A 24,887-nucleotide genomic window follows, 5' to 3' on the forward strand; every position below is an offset into this window, starting at 1 on the left:
CCTGGAGGCCCCGTCTTGCCTGTAACATCTTTCCATCTCTGCAGCACTTCTCACCTTGCTTACTAACCGTATGCTCGCAGTGAAACAGCACTTCTCCCTCTTGCTTTAACTTCTGCTAACAAGAAGTTGTTCCCATAGCCAGCAGTCAGCTTATGGGCTCAACTCCCCGGATTTTTATGAGGAGGCTTCTTGATCTTCTATTTACTTTATGGCAGACTTATCCCCTAAATCCTTCTGATTGATTACTTGTTTATTATTAAAACAAAAGCAACTCTGGGTATTGTGCAGGGACAGAATCTTAATGCGATAATTACAGTTTTATGATGTTTGGAACCATCAGTTAGTTTAGGAGGCTTCAGCAGTCCAAGCTTTTAAAAAGGATGTATTTCTGTTAATGCCTTTATGGACTGAAGTCCTACACTGAGCTTGGTTTACAGCAATCAGCAGAGCTCTGTTGATATCAGTACTGCTGTGTTAGTCTGCATCAGCTTGGGATCCGGGCCTTCTTGCTGTTATCTATGGTGTGAGCTGTTGAAGTATGCAGTTCCATCAGAGATCCATGCAATGAACAGACCTTTGCTGCAGCTTCACCACCTGCTAGTTTTTGGTAGCGTTGTGTGTAGTGTTTGTAAGGGCAATGTCCACTCCAGTAGTTCTCCCTTTACTAGGGGACCAGATATTTAGCAATAGCAGCATAAGACTCATTTTGTTGTTTTTTCTTTAGGAATGAATCTTCTGACCTATGTGTGAGCAGACTTGAGCAAAATTAAATCAGATGGTTTCGCAGTGACAGTTGTGCCACCCACTGAATTATTATTTGGATGCCAAAATCCTACTGGAGTTAACACTTTCTTGCAGTTATTCATGGGGCTGGTGCTATATATAAATGGATCCTTCCCTGTATAATGGATGCCAAGCTTCAGACCTATGGCATAAAGTGTTCTTCCGCAGTGGCCTTTGTGTAATTGGAATGGAATCATGCTGTCAGACCTCATGGTGCTGGGGTAGAAACTAAATTGTTTGGACCAGTTTACCCGTTTGATGTCATGTTTTGGTTTATCTGTAGCCCCGTGTCGATAACGCCTTATGGTCCTGCTAAAGCAATGAAAAAGAAAGCTCTGTTACCACCAGCAAATATTGGAAATGGTTGTTGACCTCAAACTATGGGGTTCTTTGCTTGCCAATCTCTGAAAATAACAACTTGATGCCTTGGGCCGGGAGCTTAGTAGACTTATACCGTGTCCTCCAGTCAAAAAATTGTAGCTATGCTCTTCTAATGTAATAAAAACACATCATCAAAACCTGCTGACGGCACAGAGGGTTTTTTTTTTGTTCAGAATTAAAAGATTTACTTCATGACCAATTTAATTACGTTCCATCCAAGCTTTCTGTTTTTGCTATGAATGTGCACAGCTGCCAGACTCCTGTTGTTAGAAGTGTTAAATGGAATGGTTTATAACTTCACTGTTTCACAGCGACTCCTAAAACCCTGGGTGAACTTTGTCATGTGGATATCTTTATGTCTCTTCCCGTTGTCTTCTGTGTTGTTTTGGGGGGATATCTTCAAATGACAGCCCGTTACGTGTTCCTGCTTGTATTGACTTGTTTTGCTTTTGTGACTGAAGGCAAAGAAAGAAACCAGAGTCAGGCAGCATCAGAAGAGCCTTCCGTCAAAGTGACAGCCATGGACTAGGTAGCTCAATGGCAGAACCAGCCTCCCCAGGAGCCATAGCCGGTTCCAGACCCTCATCTCAGCCCATTATGAGCCAAAGTCTTCCCAAGGAGGTTCCAGACAAATGCTCCATCAGTGGCCACGGCAGCCTCAATTCTATCAGCCGACACTCATCTCTGAAGAACAGGATAGACAGCCCTCAGATCCGGAAAACTGTGACGGCAGGGAGGTCCAAGAGCTTCAACAACCACCGACCCATGGACCCCGAGGTGATCGCACAGGTAAGGAGCGCTTTGCCTTCGAGGCTCTTCCTGAGTAGAACCACAGAATGGCCTGGGTTGAAAAAGGACCACGACGATCACCTAGTTTCAGCCCCCCTGCTGTGTGCAGGGTCGCCAGGCATCAGTAGTAGATTTGCAGGATGCTGAGTACAGCTGCGTGGCTTTGTACAAAGTCTGCATTGATCTCCTGTGCCTTCCCTTCTGGCAGGGCAATATTAACGTGCTCCACGTGAGGTTTAGTCTTTCAGCCTCGCTCTGTGTGAGGCACTGAGACTTCTTTCAGGAGGGGAAGATAAACAGCCAGCTCCTTACTCCGTAAAAGCTTGGCCCTCTTCTTTATTCAGAATTTTGTTTCGACAATAAAAATAGCCACTTCAGAAAGTTACACGGATTCCAAAGCTGTCAGCAAAAAGATTAAACAGTCCTAACTTCAGGACTTGAGAAAAGTACAGTATTTAGTGTCAATTGAAAGTCCTCCTTGTTGGTTGTGCAGACTTGCCTGTGGTTTGGAGGCATATGGAGAAGTACAGTCAAAATAAAAGCAGGCTGCTGAGTTGTGCAGCGTTCACAGTGCCATCTTTATGTGCTTACAGGGACCAGCGTGATTAAAAACCAGCTTTGGACATAACGCTCCTCTAGTTTTCATTACCTGTTTGTTTAGACAAGTGCCTTGGAGTGAGGGCAGGCTACCAATGCACATACAGCTGTGCTTCAGTTTTACAGAGCTCTGCTTTTGGGCCTGGCTCCACGTACAGCAAGGCAAGTCTTCCTGTGCAGCTGAAAAGGAATGGTGTTCGTTCTGCTTTTCTTATTCTTTGCTAGTTTTGAGGCAGTATTGCAGGTATTCCCTCTGCACAGAACCTGGTCCGTTCCTGCTTTTGGAACCGTGGGCTGCCACAGCAGTGACTGTGAGCACGAATGTAAGCGGTGTTTTTGCATCTGTGATTCTGCGAGCAAAAGCAGAACAGAAAATAATAAGAAGTCAGGTTTTGAAGAAGTGACAGCTCCTGATGGGGGAACGATGTAAATGTTGCAGATTCCTGTGTTTCTGGTAGGATCTTCCCTTTCCCAACTGTTGGATGTGCCCACGCACGCACGCTTGCCTGTACCAACTGCTTTCAGTATGTGATGCATCCATCTAAAGCTGAGGAATGCCTGGGGCTCAGGTTACAGGCAGCTCTGGAGACCTGACTTCTTGGCCTCTTTCGGTGCAGAAGTCTGTGGATTTCTAAAGAGGAGGGGAAGAGTGGTGGAAAACTTAAACTGTGTTTTTATTCACAAGTCGGCAGCATCAAGTCATAAATAAGGTCTGAATAAAAATCTGTATTTTGCCCTTTACCCATTTGTTCCAGTGGAGTAATAATACACAGGTCGAGTCTCCGTAATTCATCGTCCTTCCAGGGCTTTGGTTGATATAAATCAGTTTCTTTGTTTTTTCAATTAAGCTCCAACTGAAGTCATTCTGTCCCTTCCTTCTGAATGTTAAGTCCATTGTTTTCACTGCAGAAGTCTGGGGTGGGAGAAAAGAAAAGGAAAAGAGAGGAGAAGGGAGGCTGTGTGAAATGCATTTCTCTGAGCCCTACAATATCTGTTCAAACGCCATTTAATAACCATCCCACATTTTCCGTGTTTTTCCCTGACTTCCTAAGCAAAATCTGCCTGGCCTCGAGATAGACTTGGAGGGATCAGATTGCTGTCTCTGGTTTCTTCCGCTGTTCTCAGACTGATGCACCTTTCCCACTCCAGCCTGTGCAGCACAGGGTGGCTGAGCCCCTCTGCTCTCAGCTCTGTGTGATGTGGAGGTCCTGACACAGCTGGGAACAAAGCAGCCACTGTTGTTAATATCAGAATTCTTCTGATGTTCGTGTTAATAACTGTAACGCTCGATAGAATGATGAGGTGCCAGCTGGAACTTCTGCATTTCTGATATCTTCTCTGTTTTTTGGAGACGTTGAAGTTTTGAGTCCTAATAGTGTTATGGGAAGGTAAGACCACATGGGCAGCAGGAAAGCCAGCAAGGCAGCAGCAGCGCATCATAGAATCACAAGGTTGGAAAGGACCTACAGGATCATCTAGTCCAAATGTCCTCCTATCACCATTACTACCTACTAAGCTACTAAACCATATCTCATAGCAGCTCGTTCAGAGTTCAGCATTCAATGCTAGAATCCTCAGCCTCTTCCTTTCCTTTGCATATTTCCTCTCCTAAATCTCCCACAAGAATGGGTCCGTGGCACCCCGTGCTTTTGTGTTCGCTGCTGCATTTTGGGATTGTAGTCATCTTTGATGTCCAAGCAGCAGCTGGAGACGTTGGGATCTGTAAAGGACTGAAGTAGTGTTAGCAATTACTGTTTACCCCCCAGTGGTGAGAAATATTACTCAATGTATAACCTTATGTAGCATATGTTTGTCATGGGGTTCACTTTGACACTTGAAGATGACCTTCCAGTTGACCTGCCAAGAGGACTTGAGCACTGATGCTTACAGAATGAAGGGGAACATGTAGTTCTCCAGCACTGAATTCTTCCTACTTATTTACGTGTCCGACTTACTCCGTTTCCTTTCTCTTCTGTGTTTGCAGGACATTGAAGCTACGATGAACTCTGCTCTGAACGAGCTGCGGGAGCTGGAAAGGCAGAGCAGCGTCAAGCACACACCAGATGTCGTCCTCGATACTCTGGAGCCTTTGAAAACCTCCCCAGTGGTGGCTCCCACATCCGAACCTTCCAGCCCCCTGCACACCCAGATCCTCAAGGACACTGAGCCAGCCTTCCAGCGCAGCGCCAGCACGGCCGGCGACATCCCCTGCACCTTCAGGCCAGTGAAGTCAGTCAAAATGGCCACGCAGGTCAAACCCCCCGCGACGCGGCCGAAGCCTGCAGTTTTCCCCAAAACCAACACCACAAGCCCTGGCGTTGCCTCCTCTGCATCTCAGCAGCCTGCTGACAAGTCCTGTACTGTCTGATAAACTCGATGCTGCTCTGTGGGTCCAGCCGTGTTGTTACAGGTGAAGAGACTGTGCTAAAGACGTTAGAATTCCTATTTAATTGAATCCTGAACTTGTGCTGAAGGTTTGTGGTGAGCTGCTCCCTCCTGCTGGGAACAGGCTCAGTGCTAACAGCCTCACCCTGGTGGTGTCCGTAAGGTGAAGCCTTTCGTGCCACGCATGGGGAATCCAATATCAGGTCACTGTGAAGCTGAGGAGGAAAACAAAACAGCACTGAGTTGGATCTTGGTTTCTCCAAGCCTTTGCTTCAAGCGTTTGGCTGCTGGAGGGAATATTTGGCAGCATCATGTTTTGAGTACTGATGTAGTGACTTTATATATAATTCTGTGTTTCGTCTATGGCAGGGGAACAAAATAGGGTAGGTTTTAGTCTATTGCATGTTTTGGTGCCACTCGTTTTGTGGAGCTTGGACGTGCTCCTTCTTGTGCTTTGTTACGACGTCGCCCGCTGGTGCCACTGTGGTTAAGGGTCTGTCTGGACTTCCATGCCATCCCTGGGTTTTGTTTGTTTGTTTGCTGCCCCGTCCCTCCCCGCAGGGCTTTTGGTCATCCAGCCTCATCTTTTCGATGACACGTCATGAAAAATAGTTTCCTCTGGAACACTTGTAGGTTTTGTGGAATGATACGTGATGTGTGTATGTGCAGATATGAACAGATACGTTCCTGGGGTCTAGGAGCATAACAAAGAGCCCAGTTGTTGCTTATGGACAATCTAGCTGTTTTTCTCCTTGGCTTTCCCATATTTAAAAACAGCTTCATTGTTTTCCAGTGTACTTTTAGCCCATGGGCTGCGATGTGGTGTGTGGGCTGGGGAGACTGAATGTAAAAACAAGCAAACTTCAGAAATCCAGCATCCTCTCGTGGGGTCCCACTTCGTAACGCACACGTTCTTGTTTTGGTCATGTATCAGGACGGATCCTTAACAAAATCCCAGTGACAAGCACTGTAAAACTTTGACCACAAGTTCTCAAGCTCTGTATCTTCCCCCCCTCCCTCCCATTCCTCACTTCAGGGTGAGCTGCCCTGGGGTCTGCTCTCATAGAGCAGCACTGCGTGGGACGGTGCCATGGCAGCATGCAGATTCTGGAGTGGCTTCACGGCGTGCTCTTGGTGGATGGCATGCCTCTGGAGGAGTCCGGACATTGGAATGAACTTTTAGTACATGTATTTATATGGCAGGCAGCAAATGCTTCAGCCGTCAGCGGGCTGCATGAGCTCTGTTTGTGCTCTACTGAGAATTGTCCATGATGCTAATTAACACTTATTTAATTTTTACTAAGGAAGGCACGTGTGCCACTCACAGGAGTGAGGAGGAGCTCGTGGTTCTGCAAGAGGGGAGATGGACTGACCCTCGCTCTGCATTGTTCCCAAGCTTTTCTGGGATTTAAAAAGTAGCTGCATATCTGATGTTTTCATCAAGTAAATGCAGGCAAGGGCAGGATAAGAGAAGTTATTTTCCTCTTCCATTTTATCTTCTGGTTTTAAATCTGTAGGTTTCTCACACTCAGCTTCCTTGTGACTGCATTGTCCTGACGATTGGCACTTAGCAATTGAAAAAAGAAAGGAACAAGCAGAACTTAATAAAGAACGGTTTCCTAAATGTACTTTTCTCTTGGATTGAAGGATGTTACTCGGAGAAGTGAAGGGGGTTTTACTGTGTCATCCCCACCTGTACAGAAGTCATACAGCTGTATTATGCCCTGCGGGAGGGATCCCCCAGCGACCAGCCAACATTGCTCTCAGGTTCTGATGGACTTCTACCACCAAGGAATCACTTGGTCTTTTGGGGAATAAGAACTGAACTTGCAATTTTTTTGCTCAGGCAGAACTTTCTGGCATTTACTTTACGTAGGGAATTTTTGCTTTTGTTTTGTTTGGTCGCAAACGACCGATTACTCTGTGTCAAGAGCAGGATCTCTGTGAAATTTACTTTGACTCATTTGTAATGCCTTATTTTCTTTATATTTTTATGCCTAGCATTCATGTTTCTAAGAATAAGTGTCCAGCCACGCACAGCACATCTGGAGGAGATGCTCTTTTCTGTCTTTGAGGTCTGAACGAGTGGAAATTGAGAGATAAAGACTTCAGGTTACTCTGTCTGTATATGAATTACTGTGCTTATCTCTAGCATCCACAGCTCTGGGACAATCCTACTACCAAGAGGAATATGCTTAGCAGGATAAACTGTATACCGAGCAACTCAACTGGAATTTTGGTGTGCACTGTGATTGACACTTAAACCTACAGCAAGCAATATGGCAGACTGAAGAACTTCTCCTCTTCTGCGTGGCCTGGGCTTGTCCAGCCAGCAGGAAACGCACACGTATGGGGGGAACTCGAGGAGGAAATTCGTAGCTCGGCTGCTTCGCTCCGTGAGCATCCCAGGCTGAGCATCCTTGCCATCGTGGTTTACTGCCGTGGGGCACTGGGGAGGTGGGGAAGGAAAACTGGAAATATCCACACCGCCCTGCAGAGCCAGCGGGCATCTTGTGCGGGAGGTGATGGTGTGGATGAGGAAGGCACGGTGGTTTGCCTGGGGAGGTGTCACTCTTACTTCCTATCTTCATGTTCAGAAGAAATATTTGCTCTTCCATGGAAATTCTTTCATGATTTTTATGTAATGTATGTGTCGGATATAAAGACAAGCAGTGTTTGATAACTGGAATAATGTCTGTCTGTTTGATAGTGCTTTGTATGAACAAAGGCTTCTTGTTCATCAGATGTTGGATTCAAGTAATCCAAAGCAAAACTTTTAAAATACGGTTTTAGGTGAGCAGTCTTAATAGTTTGGGAAGCTGTAACCTCTCATGTTTTATTTCCCTTGGTGGGAACTGAGCAGTGTGCTTTCATGGTTGCTAAATTTCCGCCTCTCTGAGGCGATCCAAAGGCTCTCAGTTATCTCTTGGAGGGGTTCTTCATGTCAGAGAAGAACATGTCCCATGTTCTTCAATGGGACGTGAACCAACTCTCTCACTTGATCTGTACTGGCAATTTTCTTGCAATGAAAATGATTAAATAATTAGAGTGCACTGTGACAGCAGAAAAAAAAAAAAACAACATGTTGTATATGTATGTATTTTGATACCTGTTGAAAAGGAGTCTTTGGGTTTCCTGTGATGAATACCTCATATGTTGAATTTTTTGGGTTTTTGTTGAATTGTTATTGTTATTTTTTTTTTTTAAGGCAAGATTGTTCTTGCTCAAAAGTAGGTTAAGGTAACCGAGTTCTCATAAATTTATTTACAGAATCCAAACCCTTCAGAGTTCGGCAAGAAATTCCATCTGTTCTTCCAGTTCCTATCTGGAGTAATATTGAGACTATAGAGGTCTGTGCAGATGGAGTTTGCTGCCTCATTTCTTTCCTCCTGTGTGTCAGAACCTCAGACTCAGCTGAACGTTGTGTGTGCTTTGGGTTTTGCTGAGGGATTTTCTTCCAGATGTCTCTAGGTGGCACTTCAGACCCTTTGCATCCATTTACCCGATAGACTGGAATGCTCTGCGTGCAGAGGGAAGACTCGAGGCAGGTGGTGGTTCTCACAGTGCATGGTTTGCTCATCAGGCAGCTGTGGTGATGGAGGAAGGCCCATAGGGACAGCTGGAGGGGCTCCTTGACTGGTGGGCAGCTTGTGGTCCCTGTGCCTGGCAGGATCCAGCCCTGACCTCATGGAGATGCTCTGCAATGAGCAGATGCCTTTCCTCACTGCTCTATGAACCACCAGCAAGGGGAAAAAAAGAAAAAGAAAAAGAAAAAAAAAAAAGAACATAGGGACCTTTAGGCACTCCCATCACTAATGGGGCGGAATGAACAAACGAGAGCTTTATTTATTGTGAGGTTTTTAGTTGTAGCCTTTTTGTGGGCTCTGCTGGCCATGGCTGGAGGTGCTGAGCTCTGATGGGCCGTGCTGAGCTTTGGGTCTGAGCTCACACATCACTTTCTGAGAACCCTCCTCCTGGATCCGCTCCTGCTCGTCTCTCCATTTCCTGGTACTTGAAACCAATACTTGACCACAGCGGTGCTGGGCAGGGCTCAGTTCTTGGGGTCTTTGGGTGGACCTGGAGATGCCAACGCAACTCAAGGCCTGAAAAATGATTTTTTTTTTTTCCTTCTTTTTGTGCTTCCTATAACGTGGTCAGAGACGAAAGCGTCGCTCTTTGAAGATGGGCCAAAAAGAGGTGAGGGCAGCTCCCTGCTGTGCTGATACTTGAGGTACCACGCTTGGTACAGGGTAAACACTGAGCGCTTTGCAATGGCAAGAGGAGGATCCTTCACTTAAAGGCACTGTAGTAACTTTATGCTTGAAGTGGACTTCACCCTTCCTTTCTCTTCAGGCACAGCCCTGTGGTTGAATAAATGAAGTCCAATGGACTTGGATTCGTGTGCGTGTGCCAAACTGCTGGAGCAATACTTGGAGCAGCAGGTTCTGTACCAGACCAGCTCTATGTAGCCAAAACAGGGCCAACACTGAAACCATCTCCGATGCACATTGAACAGCAGCCACGTCATGGTTCGACTGTACTGGAGTAAAAAAATCTGACTGCAAAGTCTGGAAACTGCGTTCTGTTGGTCCAAAGCTTCAGTCCTGCAATGGGCTCTGCGTTGGGATTTTGGGTTGTTTGGTGGGATGGGATGTTCTTGCTTCAACAGTTTCCATTGTTTCATGTCTTCTACACCAATATATATATGGTGTATATATTAAACCGTGTAAAGTTGTACTTTGTATATATAACTGTACAATATGGAGGTACATCCTTTTTTTTTTCTTCCTTTTGGTACAGTATTGTACAGTATTTAGGAGTATATGTGTTGGAAATGTTAAATCCGTACTGGGGCTATGAACTGTATTCATTGTCATTAGCAATAGTTTTGGAGAAATAAATGTTTTGGGTATGGTGGAAACGCTGACCTATGGATGCCAATGAATGATGTATGGAATGGGTGCTGTGGGTGTGCCCATGGGTGCAGGGGTTGGAAGGAGAGAAGAATCATCCTCGTGTGTCTGCAGCCAGCACAGCCTTGTCCTGAGTGCTGGGCTGTGTGTCCAGCTGCTCCTGCACACACCTATCCAGCAACAGCAGGCTTCAGCAGGGCACACGTTTCCTTTGCAGTGACCTGATTTAAAAATGCTTAATCTTCATCATTTTCCTGGAGAGGATGGGCCTCAAACTGTCTGGGAAAGAGGATTTGAGGTTGAGATTATGGATTGGGTCGTGTTTGATAATTATTGTTATTTGCTGGGTTTGCCCCCATCTCAGCATGTGTTTTTTCAGAGGGGGGTGAGGGAACTGTGTCAGGGCTTTGTCACGTTGGATTCCCTTTGTTTGGGTTCCAAGGAATAAATTATTTACAGTGAGGGCTGATGCATAACCGAGCTGTGCTGGGGTGACCATGCTGTGTCCCCACATCCCTGGGCAGTCTGTGGGTGCTGCTCCTGCACCATTCCATCCCCAGTCTTATGGTTGGTGCTTGGGGACACAGCAAGGCTGCCAGCCCAGCTCCGTGTAACACCAAAGGCAGCTCCCTGTAGAGCCCCCATTGATTTCCAGGGGATGCAGCTGCACATTGGTTGGTGCTTTTCAAAATTACATGCAGTAGGAAACAATGACGGGGTGATGCCCTGGTAATGGGGTGACACAAACAGAAGCTTTGGGGCATTAACCCACTGGCCTGGAGGAGGATGCTGTAATCCCTTAAAGCCCTCTGATCCCATCCATGTTCGCTGTTGGGGCGGGCAGCCCTCCCAGTGTTTGCATGCGGCAGAGCAGAGCACAGCTGGGATGCATTGCTGGGGCTCTGCTGCCATCAGCCGGTGTGAGCAGTGCACAGTGCTGAGCTGCCACTGGGAAGCAATTTTGGGGTGTCATAAATGCATCAGTTATCTCCTACCGTCGGCCCAACTCGACTCATCTGTCACTTGAAAGCGATGTGTGTGGGTTGGAAGTTGGAGGAAAGCTTTGCTTCGTGCTTGCTTTGGGGTTTTATTGCTCCCAGAGCCGTTGTTTCACTTTCTTTTCCCTGCTGCGGGGCAGTGATGTGATCTGAGCTCTGCTGCCTTTGGCCCTGCTTTGGTCACTTTGCAGGGTGTGCTGCTCCCCGATGGGTTTGTAGGGCAGCCTTTTCATGGTGCAGAAATGGAGCTCAGTAATAATTAGCAAATGATTCAGGTGCACAGTCTGCGTGCAGACCAGTGGAGCACCGTATCCCCTTTGGGATGCATCGTGTGCTGCAGACCCGAATAGCAGTGCGTGCTGCATTTCACCAGGAGAGCTCCTCCAGACACACATCCGTGTGATCCTAAAAGAATACCTAATAAAGGGGATGTGGGCTGCTGGGGTTGAGCAAGGCAAAGCAGGCAGGAAGCAAGCAGGAACATGAGCCAGGCCCTGCAGCAGCAGAGGACCCTGAGCACAGTGCATCTCACCCTGCATCTCACTCTGCACCCTGTCCCATGTCCCACCCTGCTCCCACATCCCCCCTCCCCACCAGTTCCAGCCCTCTGCTGTGCCTGGTCTGTGTCCTGCCCTGGTCTGGGGATGTCCTACGCTGTAACTCCGGGCTCTGTTCCCGTGTGACCACATCTATGTGCACGTGGGACAGCAGTGCTGTCACTGTTTGCTGCCATGAGGAGTCCCAGAGCTCTGACCCAGGGTGAGAGCAATGCTGGGAGCGGCCGGGGAATGCCCGAATTGTCCCCACTGCCCTCTGCTCTGTGCTGGGCTGGGTCTGTGCTGCTCATGCTGGGGGATGGGTTTGTGGCTGGGGAAGGAGACAGTGGTTTGCTCTGTTTGCACCTGCTTCCTCTTTGCCTGCTGTGGGCTTTATTTTGAGGCAGTTTTACCTGGGTGTGAAGGACTCACAGCTCTCTGTGCCTTTGGCTCCTGCAGGAGTAGGAGCTGCAGTGCTGCCGGCGCTGGGGTCTGCAGGGACACCCCCAGGGAACCTTAATTGATATCCTATGGTCTCAGGGTGGCCCATCTCCTCCCAAGGGCTGCAGGCTTCCCCATCACAGCTCTGCAGCACCCACGAAGCAGCACAGCGCTGCAGCCTGCTGACATCTGAACATCCCAACTCTCGATGCTGTGCCCCGTGTTGAGGACACAAAGAACAGCGGTGACTCCACGGAATGGCACAGAGGAGACCACGCACAGCGCTGCTCAAACCCTCAGCCCTTTCCCCTAGCTCCCTGCCCCATGCAGCATTGCATGTTGGCCATGCCCAGCGCCGTTGGCCCTTTCCAGCCGTGTCCCAGCTGCCTGCGGACGGCTGCAACTCTGGGAATTTTTTCACAAGCAGGAAGCTGAAGCATTTCCTCCTCCAGCCGCAGCCGATGCTTGCAGAGCGAGTTTTGCAATCCCGTGGGTTTCTGTTCTGCAGCGGGGAGGTGCCTCTCTCCACCTTGCAGCTCTCTCCTCCCGTACTTTGTTGCATCCGCCGTTGTTGTGCTGCCGGCCCCGACAGGTCCCAGCGAGCAGCGGGGTTTGGCAGAGCACAGAGCAGCGTCGCTGCCTCCCATGTGCAGGTAGGAGGAAGGCAGTTGTGCTGTGCCTGCAGCTGTGCTGTGCCTGCGGCTGTGCTGAGCCTGCGGCTCTCCCATGCATTGCTGGCAGCAGAGGGGAGAGCAGCGGTGACGGCGGTGCTCCCGGTGCAGGAGATGCAGAGCACCCCTAATTACCTCTGGAGCACAGACGACCTGCTGGGCCAAGGAGCCACGGCCTGCGTCTACAAAGCCCGCAGCAAGGTGAGAAGGTGGGGGGGATGGACACACGGCTACCCCAGGGCAACCAAACCCCCGTGCCCTCCTGCTCTGGCAGTACCAGAGCTTCTTTGGCTTTATTTCTGTTCTTCCCTCTGTGGCTTTATGGGATACAAGCTAGTTTTGGGGTGAGCTCTGTGCTGTGCACGATGCAGTGTTGCTCCCCCAGCATCATGGTGTGTGTGGGGGGAATGCCTGAAGTTCTGTAAACCCCCAACTACGGCCATTTGCATGCTTCATGCAAACACTTGCCAGCGCTGGGATGGAGACTCACAGCCCTGCTGTTCTGTGATCTTTGTTCACTAAGCACGGGGCAGAGGTGAGTTGGGAGCAGCAGAGCACGGCAGTTGGATGCCCCCACCCCACTGCAAACCTCTGACAGCGCTGCAGAAACGTGTGCCCACTGAGCACGTGGGTGCAGGGACAGGAAGCAAACGGAGTGAGCAGCAGTGTTTGCTTTTGCAATGCAGGAAGCTGAGGCTGCCTGTCAGAAAGCAAGCTGTGCTCGGGTATTGTTGGCACCCAGAGCAGCAGTAAGGCTATTGGTGCTGTTAGGGATGGGGTGAACCATCGTTCCCTTTTCCTCTTTTTCCTCCTTTCCCAGAAATCAGGGGAGCTGGTTGCTGTCAAGGTCTTCAACAAAGCCAGCTACCTGCGCCCGCAGGAGGTGCAGATGCGGGAGTTTGAGATGCTGCGGAAGCTGAACCATAAAAATATTGTCAAGTTATTTGCTGTGGAGGAGACAGTAAGCAGGACCGGGACCCTCCCTCCTACACTGCTATGTCCAAGCAGAATCCTACGGCCTCACTGATGATGGGTGCCTGGTCTTTCTGGGGGGGATGGGAAGGTGGGGACTGTACAGCCACCCTGCCTTTGCCCTGCTCCCTGCAGGGCAGCAGCAAGCAGAAGGTGCTGGTGATGGAGTACTGCTCCAGTGGCAGCCTGCTGAGCGTCCTTGAAGACCCTGTCAACGCTTTTGGCTTGGCTGAACCCGAGTTCCTCGTGGTGCTGCAGTGCGTGGGTGAGCAGCATCTCTGCCTCAGAGCCGTTGGCATTGTGAGGTGGACATCGGGCACTGGGGCTAACCTGCGTGCTTGGAAATGGCACTGCTGGGTGGTTGGGGAGCGTGGCTTTGGGGAAAACCCTAAACGATTTCCCTTTCCAACAGCTTTGGGAATTGGCTCTGCCCCCACAACTGACAATTTAAAGCTGTGCAACCCCATGCGCTCCCTGCTCCTCCCCATTAACCGAACTCCCAATTACTGATGTGATCCCCATTAATGTGTAGCCCTCCTGGGGTTTGTCCCCACCTCTGTCCTTCTCTCATTTATGCAAACACAACTGCTGTTCCCCACCCGTTTCCAGTAGCAGGGATGAACCACCTCCGTGAGAACGGCGTTGTGCACCGGGACATCAAACCTGGCAACATCATGCGCCTGGTGGGGGAGGATGGGCAGAGCATCTACAAACTGACTGACTTTGGTGCTGCCCGGGAGCTGGAGGACGATGAAAAGTTTGTGTCTGTCTATGGGACAGAGGAGTACTTGGTGAGTATGGCCCCGGGGTGTGGACAGCATCTATCCCTCCATCCAACAGTGAGGCACTGCATGGAGAGAAGCAGTGATGCTCAGAGCCCCTTTCAGAGGGGCTTTGTTTTTTTGCAGTGAGCTCTCAGCTCGTAGCATCACAGGCACTATTTGGTGTCGAGGACATGGCGCTTAGAATCATAGAATCATTAAGGCTGGAAAGACTGCTAAGATCATCCAGTCCAACATCAACCCACCTCCACCATAAGGGGCAGTTTTGAACGGCACCCTATGGGGCTCGGTGGGCAGTGATGCTCTGCTCTGTCCTGCAGCATCCCGACATGTATGAGCGTGCTGTCCTGCGGAAGCCACAGCAGAAGGCATACGGGGTCACCGTTGACCTATGGAGCATTGGTGTCACCTTCTACCACGCTGCCACTGGCCGGCTGCCCTTCGTGCCCTTCGGGGGACCCCGCAGGAACAAGGAGACTATGTGGGTACCTGGTGCAGGACAGCACCGTGTCCCTTATAGCTGCATCCCTTAGAGCCTAGGGGTGAGTTAATGATCCCATATAGCCTAGGGGTAGGTTAATAACCCCTTATAGCCCTGAAATAAGGTAATAATCCCATCCAACCCTGCAAGGCTTGCAGTGCAGTTCCTGGCTGCCTGCAGTGCGAGGACCAGGCGTGCTCATGATGGTAAAGGACGTGTGTTCCATTTACTGTGTTTGTCCTTTACACTCATCCTCGTGGCTCTGAGGTGAAGCACCTCAAAGAGAAGGCAGCATTCAGAGGGGCATGGAATTTTTTCACCCTTTCTTGGACTGTTCCATCCCTCCACTCTGCGTTCTTGCTGTAAGCTGTACCTTTTCCCATCCCTCCCTGCTGCACCCCAGGTACAAGATCACCACTGAGAAGCCCCCCGGGGCCATTGCGGGCGTGCAGCGACAAGAGAATGGCAGCATTGAATGGAGCTACGAGCTGCCCCTCACTTGCCAGCTGTCGGTGTGAGTGTCCCCATGGGGTCCCCTGCATACGGCCACAGCAACACAGATGTTCATCTCACCTCCTCTTGCTGCTGCAGGGGGCTGAAGGATCAGCTTGTCCCCATTCTGGCCAACATCCTGGAGGCAGACCAGGAGAAATGCTGGGGCTTCGATCAGTTCTTTGCAGAAACCAATGACATTTTGCACAGGATTGTGGTCGACATCTTCTCCTTGCAGCAGGCGTCCTCGCACCGCATCTACATCCACTCCTACAACACGTGAGGGTGCCCAGCGAGGCTGGGTGGGTTGGGGGGCTCAGCTCCTCCATGGCCTCGGTGCTGTTTTGCTACAAGAGGACATTTGCAGTTCAAGAGGTGGAAATCTGAGTGCTTTTTTTCCCATTTCAGTACCAGCAAGTTTTTAGATGCTGTCTTCAAACAAACAGACATAGTCCCTCACCACCAAGAATATTTTTTTGAAGGCCACCCATACGAGCTGGACCCCAACCTCCAAGCCCATAACTTCTACAGGACAGCCCGGCACAACCCTCTGACCCTGCTGAGCTGTGCTGAGCAGCCAGAGGACGTGGTGGGCGTGAGATACAGAGACCGTGAGTACTCCATCTGAGGTGCATTGCAATGCTCCCCATCCAGGGTGTGGGATGGGCACCATGAGAGGTTTGCTTTGATGACCACCACCCTGCTGGGCTCAGCGCAGGGGCAGCAGGGTTAGGAGGCTGTAGGGTTATTTTCCCCCAAAGATTGTAGCATGGGTGTGATGCTCTGCTCTGCAGGTGGCTTGTGCCTTCATCCACCTCTGCAAAAACATAGATGCATGGAACAGCTTGGGTTGGAAGGGACCTCAGAGGTCATCCAGTTCCAGCCTTGGAGAGCTGCCCTCAGTCTCGGGCACTGCAGTGCTCCAGTGCCTGAGCAGCTCTGGGATTTGTTGGGATGTCCCTCCTGAAGCGCTCTGACCGCTCTCTACCTTTCCAGCGGCTCTCGACTTCCCCAAGTTTGTCCCCAAGGTGGATGTGGTGGCCGACTGCAGCGCTGCCAAGGTGGGCAGAGGAAGGGGGGCGTGGGGAAGCCCCAGCAGAGTGGACACAGCCGCTGTCCCCATCCCTTTGCTTTGCAGAGTGCGGTGGGCGCCGTGCACCAGGCGCTGCGGATCGCGCAGGAGCTGCGGCGATGCCAGGAGCTGACAGTGCGAGGGCTGCACTGGGTGATGTGAGTGCTGGGCCCCCCCCTGCTTCAGTGGGAGTGTTGTGTTGAGTTTTGGGGGGTTCTATGGCAGGCGGTGTTGGAGCCCTGTGTGTGGAACGCATGTGTCAGGCTGGGAGAGGACTGTTCCCAAATGGGGACTCAGTGTTTGAGGATACTCCTACCCAAATTTGCTGCTTTCAAGTCAATTTTTTTTTCAGTCTGGGAGGTGCTAGGAACACATCATCATCATCATCTTCCTCATTGGGATTATCACTGTGCATTTTCCCCACTGCACCCATTCCCTTTGGGCAGGAGCTCCTTGCGCTGTGTCCTTGCTCCCTGCAGAGCAGCATCCTCACACCCAGCACTCCTCCTTTCTTATTGCACTCAACCCCTTGCTTTTCCCTGAGTCGCACGAGCCCTAAAGCTGATGGCATAGAGGGCGCATGATGCACTAATTACTTTTTCTCCTGACAGTGGCAACCTGAGGTCTGAGTGCTCGAGGGTTTTGGAGCAGAGGAGAGGGGTGCACGTGATGCTCTCTGGGCTGCAGCTGATGGAGGGGAAGACCCGCGGGCTGTAAGTGCAGGGGGTTCCATGGGGCTCTTACAGCCCACGATCTCAGAGTGGAAAGGCTGCCCTGGGGTGCTCCCAGCCCTCTTGAACCAATGGGATGCCCTTTGTGTCCTTTATAATTTTACATCTTTTATACCTTTTGTGTCATTTTATGTCCTCGATACACTTTATGTCCTTTGTGCCCATCAGAGGGGCTCCAGTAATGGAGCATCATCTCGAGGAGCCTGGGGCAGTCCTTGCCCTGTTTGGGTGCACCACCTCAATGCTCTGCCCCAGGCAGAACCAACCCCATAATGTCTAAAATGACCCACTCTGCTTTTGATTTTGTTGTTGCAGTGCGAAGTGCCTTGCTGCTGGCTTGCCTTCCTTTCCTCTTTTCAATTCAGCAAGCTTCTTAATTTCCATTTCATCTGAAAAGATGCAGACACATGGTTCCCATTGACTTCAATTGAATTCATGTAGTTCCAAAGCACTGATGCTGCCTCTGGATGCGGTGCTCACCCATCCTTTCCAACAGGGTCTGGATTGGGCTCATTTCTGCTGGCTTCAGCAGCTGAAGCCTGCACCAGCTGCGGGAAGTGGCAGCATCTAGGATGGCACGGAGCCAGCTCACAAGAGAACAATCTGGGAACAAATTGCACACAACCAAGTGAATTCATACCCACCAGTGCTTTGCATCGTGTGGCTCCAATTGGGTGCCCTGAGCTTCCCCATGGAACTGCTATATGTTCTTCCTGCTCGGGTGATGGCTTGTTTTCAACCTTTGGATATTCAAGATGGTTCTGTTTTGGCTTCCTGCAGGTACGAGGCCATTCCTGGGGGCAGTGCACTGCCAGCCCTGAAGGACGTGGCTGCAGTGAAGATGCGGCTGCAGAGGGTGAGCAACCAGGGGGAGGGAGGAGGGAGCACCCGTGGGTGCGGGCAGCACTGGGAAGAGCCGTCCTCACCTCCCATGGACCCCCACCTCCCATTGATCTCTGCAGGTGGCAGAGGAGCTTTCCCAGTGCTCCCACAGCATCTTTGACTTCCAAGGGGCCCTGGATGGGATGGTGTCTGAACTGGTGCAGCATGGGCAACAAGCTCACGAAGACAAAAGGTTCGTAGGTACAAAGACAATGGGTTTGTAGACACAAAGACAATAGGCTTGCAGATACTAAGACAAAAGGTTTGTGGATATAAAGGCAGTGGTTTTGTAGATGCTTTACCCAAATCCCCATGGCTGATTTCAGCTTGATTTTGGGTTGAGGTGTGTACATTGGGGAGGAAACCCCAGTCTCACACTCCCTCCCATTGGCCTCACACCTCCTTCCTGGGCACAACTCACAGCATCCAGCAGATCGAGTGCTGTCTGGAGAAGATGCAGCTCATCTACAAGCAGTTCCGCAAGGCCAGGACGTGTCCAGGTGAGTTTGGGGCACTGAGCTGCAAGAAAACGAATAATTTCCCTTTGTTGGTTTGTATTTCTGTGCTGTGAGATTAACCCTGGGGACTGCTGCTCTGAAGAGCCCCTGTGCACTATAGGATCACCCACTGATTGGGCTGCAAACCCAAGAGGTGCAGAGCTGCTCTGATGGTGCCCCATATCTTTCCTCCCACAGCACTGGGCTACAATGAGGAGCAGATACACAAACTGGACAAGTGAGTGGCACCACCCCACCCTTCCAGCCCCACACTGGCATTGTTATGGCATCCCAGTGGGATGCAGCATGTCCGTGGCTCATACAGGCTGAGGAGGGACAAGCACAGCATGTGGCTCCATGAGGAACCAGTAGTGTTCATTTCCATGCCCATTTTCCTGTTCATTTTTCCTCTCCCGGTTTCAGGGTGAATTTGGGGCACTTGGCCAGGAAGGTGCTGCTCATCTTCCAGGAGGAGTGTGCACAGCAGTACCAGGAGGCTCTGGCCCTGCACGGCAGCAGGATGAGGTATGGATCCAGCTCATGAGTTTGGGGCCATTGATTCAGTGTTGGGATGGGGCTATCCGTTTGATATTAGGGCCATCGATCTGAAGTTGGGCTGTGGATGGGGCCATTGACCTGGTGATGGGATGGGGCCATCGATCTGATGTTGGGCTGTGGATGGGGTCATTGACCTGGTGCTGGGATGGGGATGGGGCCGTCGATCTGTTTTAGGGCTGTGGTTGAGGCCATTGATTGGGGAGTTGGACTAGCTGACCCTTCAAGGTCCCTTCCAATACTAAGGATTCTATGATTCTATGATTCTGTGATCAGTCTGGTGCTGGGATGGGGATGGGACCATTGATTTGACACTGGGCTGTGGATGAGGTCGTTGACCTGGTGTTGGGATGGGGATGCAGCCATTGATCTGGTATTGAGATGTGGTGTTGGGATGGGGATGGGGCATTGATTTGACACCGGGATGTGAATGGGACCATCGACCTGGTGTTGGGATGGAGACATTGGTTTGACATTGGGATGTGGATGTGGCCACTGACCTGGTGTTGGAATGGGGATGGGGCCATTGATCTGACATTAGGATGTGAATGGATGGAGCCCGTAGAACTGCTGCTGAGGGACTCATAAAGTAGCAGTGAAACCTTGGAGCAGCAGCTTGATGTGACCATGAGCAAACCCTCCCCATGTCTGCATTCACCCTGTGCCACGCTCTTTAAAGTTTGGGAACAGCCCCCATTCCATGTAAACATGCAGCTTCCTTCTTGCTGCCACTCTCCTTGCAGTGAGGAATGGTTATTCCATCAGGAAAATATTGCTATTGAGACAAAGAGATCCACTTATTAGCTGTGCCTTTATGTTAAGTGGTGTTTGGGGAATAAAGCACAGAGCAGGCTGCCCTGCATTGCTCCAGCACAGCAGCAGAGAGCGGGGGGAGGGGGAGCAACTGCTGTTTCCTGGGGTATTTTTTGCATGTTTTTCCATCTTTAGGCAAAATGCACAGTGAGTCACGACTGGTTCTTTAAAATTAGTTTCACTCCAGCAGTAATTGCCTTGTTTTGAGTTTATCCCTGAGCATTTGTGGCGGTGTGGGTGTTTTTCTGGGGAGCAGAGGTGGACCATTCACCTGAAATATTCTTCCCTTTTTATTTTAAGGCCAAACCAAAGTTTTTTTTATACAAGTGTGTCATTCCTGGTGCACTTCACCCCGAGGCACACAGCATTGGCAGCAGCAGCCCCAGGGACAGCACTGCACTGTGGGCAGCAGCAATGCTCCCGAGCCGAATCCCACTTAAAGCAGCACTTTCCCTAATTAATTAGTTTGCTATTAGTGCTGTTTGGATAGCAGAGCTGCAGCCCTAATTACAACACCGTTGTGACTCATTTGCTTTCCTTTGGGATTTTAACTCGGATCCGGCACAGTCTGCAGAAAGCAGAATCAAAACCACAGAAATATCAAACAGTTTGACCAACGTTGACCAGAACATTTGCTCTTGTTGCCCTTCCTAGGAAGGTCTGTGAGATAAAGAAGCACCTGAAGAGGCTCAGCAACCGCATCAGCACTTGCAGCGTGGAGGCCAGCGAGTGCCAGGACTGCCTGCAGCTGGTGGGTGCTGCAGGGGCTGTGCTGGGTTCAGGGCTTGCAGGGTGTTGGTGTTATACTTGGAGTTTCTGGCCTTTTGCTCAGAGGTTTGGGAGTTTGCTTTGCCCCACTGAGCAAAGCAATGGTTGGATGAACCCCTGGCAGTGCCACTCTTGCTCCAAAACTGGAGTGGGTTTGTGCTCAAAAAGGAAGCTGCCATCACAAAAAGGCTGAAGCATCGCCTCTGGTTGTGGTGATGGATTACCTGACATGCTGCAGCAGGGCTGGTGGGTGGATGGGTTGGGTTGTTCTGTTTATCCTGAGGAGTGGGTGAGCTGGGTGTGACCATGCGTGCGTCATTTCCCTGAGTGTTTTGTCACCCTGGGGTAAGCACGGAGGGCATGCACGCGAGCAGCTCGTGTTTGAGCTGTATCCTCTCCATCTCTGCAGGCTTTGGACAAGTTTCTGCAGACAGTTGTGCCAGAGAAGCGCAGCCTGGCCCTGGTCCCTGCAGTGCCTTCGCCCGTTCCCCTAAGCCAAATGCGCCAGGAGATGGCTTTGCAGTGAGTATTGGGGACAGTTTGTCCGTGGGGCAGTTTGGCTCTGCAGAGCTGGTGTGAGGCTGAGAAGCTGTGTGCAGCCCCGTGCAATGCCCTGGTGCTGCCAGGTGCCGTCCCAGTTCAGGGAGTGGGAATGGGGGCATCTCCTGTGCTCCTCTGGGGGACGGATGCAGCTGAGCTGTCCCTGCTAAGGGCTGGGCTGTGTCTGTGCAGGATGCAGGAGCTGCTGGAGCAGATGAAGTCAGTAACGTGCGACCTCCAGTTCAACAACGGCATCATCGAGCGGTGAGTGGAGCACTTGGAGAGCCCTGTGTTCTGCACTGGGGCCGGGCACTGAGCACAGCCACAGCTGTCCCAGCAGCACCACACCTGCATCACCCTCTGGCAGCAGAGAGTTTGTCTTTCTTGGAAATTTAAGCATAAACCCGTGCAAATGCTGTGCAACGCCCACCAGCCTCTGTGCAGCCCTTTCCCTGTGCTGCTCTGTGCTGCAAAGCTCAGCATCCTGCTGCTGGCACAGCCCCTTGGGCTTCTTCCTCTGCATCCTTTCTCCCAGGGCCTTAATGCACACCAGCAGTCTGGTTATGCATACCGAAATCTCAAAGAGTTTCAGTGTGGATTTTAAAAGAAAACCATCAGTGGTTCACCCCAACCTTGTTTGTGTAGGACTGAGTGCAGTGCTGCAGCACATCCACAGTGAATGCAACAAGGGAAGAAGGGAAGAAATTACAGAAGCAGCCATGGGACCAAGCCCAGGGTCAGCACTGCATCTGTAACCCCAAACTTTGCTCTGTTCCCACAGGCTCAGCGGGGCTGCTCCTGCTCCTGGGGTCTGAGCATGGTGTGTTTGCAGCTGCAAAAGAGAACAGGGGATCACTGCCAGCACCACAGGTCCTGCACCATGCACTGCTCCGACACTGCCTTGGTGTTAAAGCAGCTCTCTGGATCCTACCTCTGTGCTCCAGCACTTTTGCACAGTTCTCCAGCGTTGGGTGGCTGCAAACCTTGAATATTTGATGAGAAACGGATGCAGCACCAGGTTTTTCCCTTTTAAAAAGCGCTTGAAGGACTCAGTGACTTTCTGACTTCTCTGTATCCCAGTGTCAGATGATGAAGAATGTAGACAGAGAAATTTTCTTTTGCCTTTTTGCTTATTTAGGGAAATTCTATTCTGACTCTGCTCACGGAGCCCAGGGCAGGAAGGGCTGCATCCAAAGGAGGCGATGACAAAACTGGTTCCAGTGCTGTTGCTGCCCCTGTTGCCCTACTTCTACCTTGTCCCCAACCCCAGCTCAGCTCCATCCTGGCAATGCTGATGGCTGTGGGCACAGGAAGCTGGGGGAGGTTTCTCTGTTTTGATGCATTTTTGTAAATATAACTGAGATCTGTCAAAAAGAATTCCTTCACGTCCGCCTCTGCCTTTAATTTGCAGGGTGAAATAGTGGAGATGGCAAGGCTGGGAGGCAGCAGCAGGGATGGGGGCAGGAATGGGGATGGGGATAAGGGGACCCAGGCAGGAATCCACTGGGGTGTCTGAAGCTGCCCTGGGCAGAACACCCCTCTTCTTCTCCAGGGAATGGCACAGCTGGGGAGCACACTGCTCCCATCCCACCGGAGCCCAGAGCTCTTATCGGGGGTGTCTGTTAGGCTCCAAATTTCCTGCTGGTTCTGGCTTTTACAAGAGGTCCTGGATTCTCTGGTTATTGCTGAGTCAGTGCTGAAGGTCCCAGCAAAACCCTGGGATGACTCCTGCAGCCCTGGCTCAGGGTTCAGCGATGTCTCTGCAAGGAGAGGCCAGGCCACGGTCTGGGCAAGCCGGTCTGACTCAGCGTGGGGAGGCTCAGCCTGCCTGCCTGAACCCATCCCTCGGCATCTGGCTCTGCCCTTCACCCTTCCTCCAGTCCCCTTCCCAGCATGTTCCCCTTCCCAACATGTCCCCAGCCCAGGACTGGGATGGTGCACAGAGGGAGAGCAGCACCGAGAGAGGCAGAGCCCAGTGCTGCTCCTTGCATTGAGGAATATTCCCACATTCTGTTGGGACACCTATAGGGATGTGATGCAGAACAGCTTCCTTCTTGCAGCAGCTCTGCCTGGCTCTCAGCACGGACACAAAGGGAGCGAGGCACACAGCACGCCTCAAAGGAACAGGGAGCAGTGGCTCCAGGCTGTCTTGGCTTCATTTTCCTATAGGAACAGGAGCATCAGGAGCTGCCCCAGCACGGGAAACCACTTCTGAATGATATTTGGCACCAAATCTGTACATTCCCATTCATTTTAATTGTAAAAACCAACATCCTGACTGCCAAACCCAACCGCTTGCTGTGGAAGCAGTGGAGCTAAGCCACCTCTTAAAAGCTTCTCTCCTGCAAGTTATTTTCTAGGATTCTCCCAGCTTTACAACCAGCATTACATTGAATCCAGGTCCAGCAGAGCTGTGCTGATGTGGACCATGCGAGTGTTTGACCTGGAACGTGTTTGGCTCCAAAAGAAAGGATTTATTTCTTGGCATGCACCAAAAGGACGAGCTGCTAATAGCCCTTGTCGTGCTTCAGCTGCCATAACGCAGCAGCTGCAAAGAGGACTCACAGAATCTAAATGAAACAGGGATTTTCTTGCCAGTGTTCATCAGGATTTTTCTCCCTCCCTTCCCCCCAAATTATTAACCCTGGTCCTAAAAGTTTCCTACACTGTCAGGACTGAATGCCTGCTGAGGAAGCAAAGAATGGCAGTGAATCTGCTCTATCTCCCAGTCTGGGGGGAGCACGGAGTAAAACATCTCACTTCGGGGAAACCATTTACCCAGGAACAAATCTGCTGCTCTTCTCATGCAGAAGAAGAGGATGCATGAAAGTGAATCAGGATCCCGAATGGGGAAGAAAAAGACCTTCCAATATGAGTCATGCTACTTAACAGAACAAAACCAGGATTTTTCAAGCTGTATTACTGCTCCTTTAGTTTTAAGCTCTTATTAGGGATTGCCTATTGCACACATCTTTTGTAACTCAGAGCCAGATCCATCCTTCAAATTAAATTCCTTCAAAGGGATTTAAGCATCCTTGGCTTATCCTATCCTCAGAAACTCGCTTTGTCTCTTTGTCATCAGACCTTCGGTGCAGAACCTGATCCATGCACCCCCATCTCTGCACCCCAAAGCACCCCCACCCAAAAGCACTGCAAATAGGCGTCCTCAGAGCTGCACTGCTGAAGCCTTTGCAGAGCGACTCCAAAATCTGTCCATCATATTTTCCCTTTCACTTCTCCCACAACCACAAAAGCCTCATCTTGGGAGAGCTAATTGCTTGGGCTCGCAGCCCTCAGCGTCACTCCGGTGCCCTGCTGTCGTTTCAGAGGGGAAAGGCAATTTGTTCCAGCTGTCCCTAGAGCCTGGTCCATGCACTGCTCTGTGCAGGAGGATCTGCGCCTTCAGCTCAGTGTATAAAGCAGCACTGAGAGGTGATTTCACTGCTCCTGGAGTGGCAAAACCGGGGATGGGATGGGAGTTGATGGGACGCGATGCTGCTGTGCTCCTGCAGTGTGCACTGAGGACAGCTCTGTGCTGCACGCTGCCCACCCCATTTGCAGGACCAGAATTAGGGTGATGTATGCGTGCTACGTCCCCGGTCCCGAGCGGAGGAATGTCCCGCGGAGAGAGGTTTCACAACAGCGTGGGTTGGGATTCCACAGGGAAATCCTAAAGGGAAATCTTGCGGGGCAGGAGAGGGGTGGGAAAGGGAAGTACAACCGCCATGGGTCCCATGGTAGGAATCGCTCCTCCGAGAGGGTCACCACGAGAAGCTCCCCGCACCACCCCCTCTCCGTGTCTCCACCC

The 24,887-nt window shown here is 50.8% G+C and overlaps 2 protein-coding genes across 5 annotated transcripts in view; both read left to right on the plus strand.

Annotated features, from left to right (window-relative positions):
* SRGAP2 (SLIT-ROBO Rho GTPase activating protein 2) overlaps positions 1-9,862 on the plus strand; it is a gene marked incomplete at its 5' end in the record, with an annotated part of 35,158 nt that extends 25,296 nt beyond the window's left edge. Inside the window, 2 exons of the mRNA XM_019623239.2 lie at positions 1,626-1,953; positions 4,535-9,862. Coding sequence (XP_019478784.1) covers positions 1,626-1,953; positions 4,535-4,918 — 712 coding nt within the window. The remainder of the gene's footprint in view (positions 1-1,625; positions 1,954-4,534) is intronic.
* A 1,910-nt stretch (positions 9,863-11,772) lies between these two features.
* IKBKE (inhibitor of nuclear factor kappa B kinase subunit epsilon) lies at positions 11,773-22,125 on the plus strand. 4 transcript variants are annotated; one of them, XM_003212913.4, is made up of 21 exons: positions 11,773-12,476; positions 12,606-12,695; positions 13,315-13,455; positions 13,602-13,731; positions 14,076-14,257; positions 14,569-14,729; positions 15,133-15,243; positions 15,321-15,500; positions 15,630-15,832; positions 16,218-16,282; positions 16,360-16,451; positions 16,905-17,006; positions 17,805-17,880; positions 17,987-18,099; positions 18,330-18,406; positions 18,602-18,641; positions 18,827-18,928; positions 20,426-20,522; positions 20,949-21,061; positions 21,272-21,343; positions 21,861-22,125. In XM_003212913.4, exons 1-21 carry the CDS (start codon positions 12,081-12,083, stop codon positions 21,892-21,894), a joined length of 2,577 nt encoding a protein of 858 aa, XP_003212961.4. In that variant the 5' UTR covers positions 11,773-12,080; the 3' UTR covers positions 21,895-22,125. The 4 variants fall into 4 exon arrangements, with proteins under 4 accessions (XP_003212961.4, XP_019478787.1, XP_019478788.1 ...); XM_019623243.2 differs by having other exon boundaries at positions 12,165-12,476; positions 12,565-12,695; XM_010724189.3 differs by having other exon boundaries at positions 12,273-12,476; positions 12,568-12,695.
* Positions 22,126-24,887: the final 2,762 nt, after the last annotated feature.

Source organism: Meleagris gallopavo, chromosome 28 (genome assembly GCF_000146605.3).
Source record: "Meleagris gallopavo isolate NT-WF06-2002-E0010 breed Aviagen turkey brand Nicholas breeding stock chromosome 28, Turkey_5.1, whole genome shotgun sequence".
Classification (NCBI taxonomy): domain Eukaryota; kingdom Metazoa; phylum Chordata; class Aves; order Galliformes; family Phasianidae; genus Meleagris; species Meleagris gallopavo.